Here is a 6523-nt window from a genome sequence, read left to right as displayed (position 1 = left end):
CGGCGTGGACGACCCTCGGAGTGGCATTAGGCTATCTGGAGGCCTCATAGCACTCCACCATACTCGCACATCACCAGGCTACCCCAGCTCATAGGCTCTGATGCCACCTCACACTCCAGAGAAGCCAAGCATGGTACCCCGACCATTTGCTGGCTTGAAATCCATAACATTTCCATGCACGCTAGCTAGCTTGAGGGTGCCACTTGTACATGCAACTCTAAGTTGAAATTGGTTGATTTGTGTGATATTTACCAGGGGAGGACTGGTCTGAACTGGTCTGAACTGGTCTTAGACTGAATTCAGTCCTAGACCGGTCATGGCTGGTCTTGGACTGCAAGGAGGACTGCACAGGACCAGGACCTGGTCTTAGTCCGGTCCTGCACAAACTTGTGCTGGTCCTTGACCGGTCAGAGTCCTGGTCCGACACAATTTCTGAAAAAGACCGGACTGGACCGGACCCTCAACCACTATTCGAAGCGCTTCAGCTTCTGTTTGAAGACACGAACGACCACGAGAGGAATATGAGTGAAAGTCTGACCCGGTCGAAGCTGGGACTGGATTTCAGGCCAGTGTGGGTTGCAAGTCATTGTGATGAAAAACGTTGGGGTGCCGTATTGAGCAGCAATGGCGAGTGAATCTGCAATCTGCTCGGATGCCCAGCGGTTAGAGCCAAGGAAGGATGAGGGAAGGTAAATATTTTGAGTCGGCTCAATAGCGTCCACACCCATGAGCTCTGCGTCTTCAGCTATGACGCTGTGCTGGTTGTCTCGAATGTAGTTCAGACGACACTCGAGGTTACGAGTGAACATATCGACGAGATATTCATTTGTTAGCCGGCCGAATAATGAGAAGCGCTCTTCACGGAGGAGCAGAGCACGATAGTACCAGATTTGCGTTGTGCTTTCGTGGATGGGAGGAGCTCCACCTGCTGGGAGAGGTGCACCATGGTGGAGCTGATCTCTGTCACCTACAGTTCCCCATCCTAGTGTACCAGAAGGGAAGAACAGAGGGTAAGCGAGTGGCTCCCATAGACGGCTCACAGTTGGTATGGCGTGGTTGGAGTTGTCAGTGCGCGTGATGACGAGACGGCGAGAACGCACTTCAGCCCAAGCAGTGTTATCGTACGATATAAAAGCAGCAATTTCAGGAGCCACGCCAGTGTCTTCGATAATGATGCGTGCGTTCGGACACAGGTCGGGTGGAATTTGGCTGAGAACACGAAGATACAATGCAAATGGATTGCACCGCAGCAGCGCAAGCTGCATAGCTCGTATCCATGGAGGAGGCAATCGGCGAGCATGATCGTCATTGTGAGGAGCTTCGGCAGCCAAAAACCCATCGTACAAAATCCATCGGACTGCAGAGTTTGCGTGGGAGGGTCGAACACGATGGTAGACCTTGCCTTGAATAGCAACAAAACCGTAATCACCACCGGTGTCAGGAAACAGAGCGGTAGTTTCCATAGATGCAAAGGAGAAGACGAGGTTGAGAATCCGGCTGTGCTCCGAGAGTTGTGGATCGTTCAAGAAAGTTTGGAATTCATGTGGAAGGGGAGGAAGAGGGCGAACTCGGTTCAAGTAGGCCCCATTAGGACCACAGCAAAAGCCTGCATTCTCGCCTGTGAGGAGAGGTATGTTACAATGTTGGCAACGGTGAGCTCGTTGGCCACGACCCCCCCAAGACAGCTGAATACGTGACAACGGTGCTATAGTCCAAGTTGTAGATGGTGCCGCTGCGTGGTCAGCCATTTGCTATCCTGTAAAAAAGGCTGGTTAGTGCACTGCCCGGAAAAAAGCTGCACAGAGTGTACGTACATTTGAACGAGAAGGAGGCACTGCCAAAGGGCAGCAAAAGGTTCCTTGCAAGTCGTCGCAAAGGATGCCTGTAAAGTGCGCAGTGTTTACAGGTGAGCGCAAGCCATACAAATGAGTCGGGCATTTACACATACATGTCTCGTGCGCACAGCGCTGTAGGACCTTGATGTGAGCTCTGTCAGGGTGTCAGAAGTGTCAGGTGTGGCGTCGGGCATAGATGCCCACGGGATGCAAGCAGTAAGATCCTCAGCCGCGCAGACCGAGGCGAAAGGAGAGCAGGGCGGATGATTGGTTGTCTCCATGGTTTGGTTTCTGCACATCGGCAGAGATATTAGGACTGTGCGCAAAGATTTCCGCAGAGACATTTGCTTCCGCACAATGCATGGCGCAGCAGTGGTTTTAGCTGTGCAGATGTTCGGTACCGTCTACGGCTTGGTTGTTGCAGGACCGTGCAGGTCATCGGAGATATCAGGGCTGTGCGCAGAGATTCCCGCGGAGACGTTTGCTTTCGTACGATATATGACAGAGGAGCGGTTTGCTTCCACAGCGCATTATATTGATCGACATATGAAACTGCGAAAGGAGTCAGGATGACAGTTAGAGGTATGAAATTATTACTCATGTCAGGAACAGGTTTGAAATACATAGTCAAGCTGCGGGCCCAAAGGAGCTAAGGAGAGAGGAGAAACACACGTGAGAGAGAGTAGAGAGGCCTGAGCAAAGGGACAGGTTTGTGCATGGACTTGCGAACTGCACGCTCGTAGGCTTCACAGATGGAGTGCCACGTCCAAGCAAAATAATTATCACATATTCATATATACCAACACCATTGCGAGACGTCAGGACAAACAGACATAATAGAAGAAGAAGGGAAAGTGGGACTGAAAGTTTATTGCTTGGCCTTTCTTTTGCCAGCAGCTTTTGCGGTGGGAGCCCCAACGTCTTCAGCAGAAGCAGTGATAAGAACAGTGAGTGAACTACTGCCAGATGTCTCTGGATCCTCTGGTTGCCTGCTGGGCATCTCTTCACCGCTGGCACGAACATGTTCGCGCCCACCTGACTGAGGTGAACCAGATGGGCCTGCGAGTGAAGAAGCACTTTCAGCAGGAGACATTGGTGACGAACTGCAATTATTTCAGAGGGCATGGCAACGCACACATGCAAATGACTTACCCAGATGACAGGTACGCGTTGTACTTCCTCTTCTTAGCTGGAGGTGTTGAAGGCGGGGGGCCAGCACCATCGGCAGAGGTGGCGAGAGGTAGTGCGTTGAAAGTGAGAGACTCCGCCTCAATGGTTACCGTGCCATCAGTACGGCGCTCGTTGCACAGGATACCAATGATTTGCGCATTTGACTGCAAGCTGGGAAGTGGCACACGGTTCCAGCGAGGAGTGGCACCTGTGAACTTCGCCCTGAAGTGAAGCAATTTGAGTTGCGCACAGAAAGAGGGAGAGACAGCGTACTCGAAGGTGAAACCCTTCTTCCCATCCCGTACTCGGTCCGAGACCTCGAGCAAGACGTACTTGTTCTTGTCCAAGGTGGTCACATCACGCACGGAGCGGATGATCCCGGTTGCAAAGAGGAAAGGTGGGATAGTGGGAAGATTGTTGTCATAGTCGTCATCGGAAGGGTCGCCCGGAAAGGGATAAATTTGAATTGCGTCGAGTAGAGCAGGACCTATTATAATCCATGTAAGATCAAGCAGAAGTAGAGATGAACATGATGAGAACCTTGCGCAGGGATATACACACGGGCGTAGGCAAAAACGACGCTGTTATCTGGAAGCACGACGCTGTCTTTGGGGCTGTATACACGAAGTTCAGCAGGGACGCCAGCTTCAGAATCACCATTAGGCTGTAAGACGGTGTTGTAATAGCAGTAGTAAGTGGTAGATTGACCACCCTGGGCACGGCGGCCACCAGCAAGACCAAGGGTGGCGGCGACGACAGCGCAAGAACCGGCGGACATGGCGAGAGGGAATGCAGGGGGTGTTAGGGGGTGAAAAAGCGATTGACAGCTGATGCATTTTGTACGACCACCCCATGTACCAAATTTGTGAGCATGGAGACCGCGGACGGCGACGTCGATGACAAAACCAAGGGGCAAATGAAGCGGAGGCAAAGCGAAGGGCGTCAGTCGAATGGCAGGGGTTATATAGACCAGGTGGGCGGACACAAAGGGAGGGTGAAAGATAAGAGGATAAGTGAACGGTTTCTTATTTTCAGGCCATCTGGTTAAAGATACGAGGAATACAATGGAGAACTTCATGACTCGGTTCCTCCAGCGTTTCAGCAGTGCGAAATGGCGTTCCAAGGCTCTCAGAGCGGGTTTTCCCATTGCCGCAAAATTGAGTTCGTTTTGACCTTGTCCGACTTCGATCTGGAGTACAAGGTCGGAGTCAGATCTTCAGACCTTACCGCTATGCATTCCCATAGAGAACGATTTCCCATCTGGGCCATCGATTATGATGCTCGTGTGTAGGCGTACTTGAATCAAGCTATTAGTGATCCATCTCTCTCCAGAGGCCTCCAAGTCCCGTCGACGCCATGACCGTTTCATACTACGACTGGGCCGTGGGGTACACGCCCCCAGAAATGAAGACAGAGAAGCCGACGCCGCTAGGCTCGGATGGGTTCACACCGGATGTAAGTCCGTGTAGACCTTATATCTCTTTCGTGTGCAACGGCTGACAATTTCTCGGTAGCAACTGCGTAAGAGAGGATACGGTAATACCGTAAACGAGTCCTACCCCTCCTACAAGATCCACTCAATCGCCCGATGGGACCCTGCAGAGGAGCTCGATAAATATCTACCTGTATTCCAGCAGCCTTTCCACCCCCCTGCGGATCGAAAGGACTTACACCCCCTGATCGAATACCACCCTACCGCGTACCGTCTCCCATATGGGCACGAAGCCACTCTATCAGCTCGGCTGGACACCAGCATTCTGCTTGACCACGACCGTGCTTTGCGAGAGATGGCCAGGGCTGGTCACCTCCCGTCGAGACACATACCGCTCTGCACTGACGTCGGGGCCAACGGCTATTGCCGCCCCTCGACGAAACGGAAGGCCGCTGGAAAAAAGTTCGAGGCCGACCGTTGCGCTAAGGAGCTGGAAAAGCAAGGCGACCCCGCATCGGTAAACCGTTGCCCAGGCGACATTAAGTGCGGCTTCAAGTTTCAAGGCTTGTGGCGCAATTACCTCACCCACCACGACGCCGGCTATAAGTCCCTCGGGAACGAGTACCGGAATGCCATCGCACAGGTCAGGCACTACATGGTTGATGTGGGGCATAGAACTCCCAAGGAAAGAGAGATTGTGGAAAATGGTGAGAAGGTTGATGTTCCTGAAGTCGGCGCGAAGTACGGCTACATCGTGACCGACGAAGAAGTCGTCCTCATCAGGCGTGTCCAGGATGCTCTCGGTCACAACTCGCTCCAAGCTACCGATGGAATTCCCCTGCGCGCCACTCCAGGCCTCGCAATGAATGGCATGCTCGCTCTTCTCCTTGTGCACCTGCTGGCTGCAGACACGCGCGGATGGTGGATCGATAATGATAGGAACGATCGCTAAGTCGTAGGAGTAGTTAGTACTCATAAATAAGCACTCGAATAGGCACTCTCATGTACCGATGAAGGAGTGGATCTATGTAATTTGTGATTTGAGTACCACACATACCGGTTTCTGTTGCAGACGACGCAAAGGGATAAGCGGCCAAAATCTTTGACAGACTTGTAGCTACACTGTGGCCAAATTCTGGCCATACTCCAGCGGAGAATCTGTAAACCAATGCGAGAATGGCAACTAACCTGGGGCTACGGGACATGATACCCTCGATATTGAATGGGTCACGCACTCGCGAGGTCTGGGCCCGGCGCTGGAGGATGAGGCAGGTATGCGAGACAGTTTCGAACTTCTCAGGCGGCGTTCAGCCGCGTACTGTAGCCACATGACTCTCCAAGCTCGAAAGGGGTTCGAAAGGCCGACGCCTCAGAGAGCGCGGCCGGGCTTGGCTTATCACTCACTCCATGCGCGAGGGCAGTCAATCTATATGTCCGCTATTCCATGGCCGGTACATTCGGCCAGGTCGCTATGTCAGAGGTCATCCATGATATCTTTTACATTGTCTTATTCTTCTTCTCCTCTGATAAATCCGCCGATAGACATGGAGCATCCAAGTGGCAGATCATGCCCACCCGTACATCTTGCCGTCTGGGGCGTGAATCCCGACGGCCAGCGAGCGGTGTGAGCTACTAGGCTTCTCGTAGATGCTGTTAATAACATCCATTTCCCAGGAGAAAGCTTTACAAGATGCTTATTGGGTTGGCGCATATCAGATCAGTTTCTATGTGCCGAAATCAGTGGGACGCATGGTAATGTTCTTCAGCATGCGCTCGATGTGAGCGCACAGGTGGTAGGTATTCAGTCTTCTCCACTGCGGCCAGTCCTGCGATGTCGTAACGATTAGTGCGTGAAGCCGGTTAGATGTTCGGACACAGTCCGGCACTCCTGGCTTAGGTAAGCGTCGTAACCCCGGGCAGGAGTCGGCATGCTCCTTCAGGCTAGGTTACGCAGCGGCTCGGAGGAAGCCCGTGCCGAGTACAAACGTACGTGGCGCCCACTGGTGTCGATGCTGAATTTATAGAGTACCTGGGGCGGAGCCTTGAGCTGGCCAATGTACGCGAAAGATGCTAGCATCTGTTCACA

At 52.6% G+C, this 6523-nt stretch overlaps 3 protein-coding genes across 3 annotated transcripts; 1 reads left to right on the top strand and 2 right to left on the bottom strand.

The window, feature by feature from the left end:
• Window positions 1-467: 467 nt before the first annotated feature.
• On the bottom strand, window positions 468-2116 carry PHACADRAFT_197384 (uncharacterized protein; the record flags this gene model as incomplete). Its single annotated transcript, XM_007397604.1, has 5 exons — window positions 468-1618; window positions 1694-1751; window positions 1815-1882; window positions 1949-1989; window positions 2040-2116. The coding sequence occupies 5 exons, from the start codon at window positions 2114-2116 to the stop codon at window positions 468-470; spliced, it is 1395 nt and encodes a 464-aa protein (XP_007397666.1).
• A 466-nt stretch (window positions 2117-2582) lies between these two features.
• Window positions 2583-3783, bottom strand: PHACADRAFT_210712 (uncharacterized protein; the record flags this gene model as incomplete). The annotated part of the gene is made up of 4 exons (XM_007397603.1): window positions 2583-2938; window positions 2988-3227; window positions 3279-3492; window positions 3546-3783. 4 exons carry the CDS (start codon window positions 3781-3783, stop codon window positions 2704-2706), a joined length of 927 nt encoding a protein of 308 aa, XP_007397665.1. The 3' UTR covers window positions 2583-2703.
• Window positions 3784-4351: 568 nt separating this feature from the next.
• PHACADRAFT_210711 (uncharacterized protein) lies at window positions 4352-5389 on the top strand (the record flags this gene model as incomplete). The annotated part of the gene is made up of 2 exons (XM_007397602.1): window positions 4352-4460; window positions 4520-5389. Exons 1-2 carry the CDS (start codon window positions 4362-4364, stop codon window positions 5387-5389), a joined length of 969 nt encoding a protein of 322 aa, XP_007397664.1. The 5' UTR covers window positions 4352-4361.
• Window positions 5390-6523: the final 1134 nt, after the last annotated feature.

Source organism: Phanerochaete carnosa, assembly GCF_000300595.1.
Source record: "Phanerochaete carnosa HHB-10118-sp unplaced genomic scaffold PHACAscaffold_7, whole genome shotgun sequence".
Lineage (NCBI taxonomy): Eukaryota > Fungi > Basidiomycota > Agaricomycetes > Polyporales > Phanerochaetaceae > Phanerochaete > Phanerochaete carnosa.
This window is presented reverse-complemented; position numbering and strand designations above follow the sequence as displayed.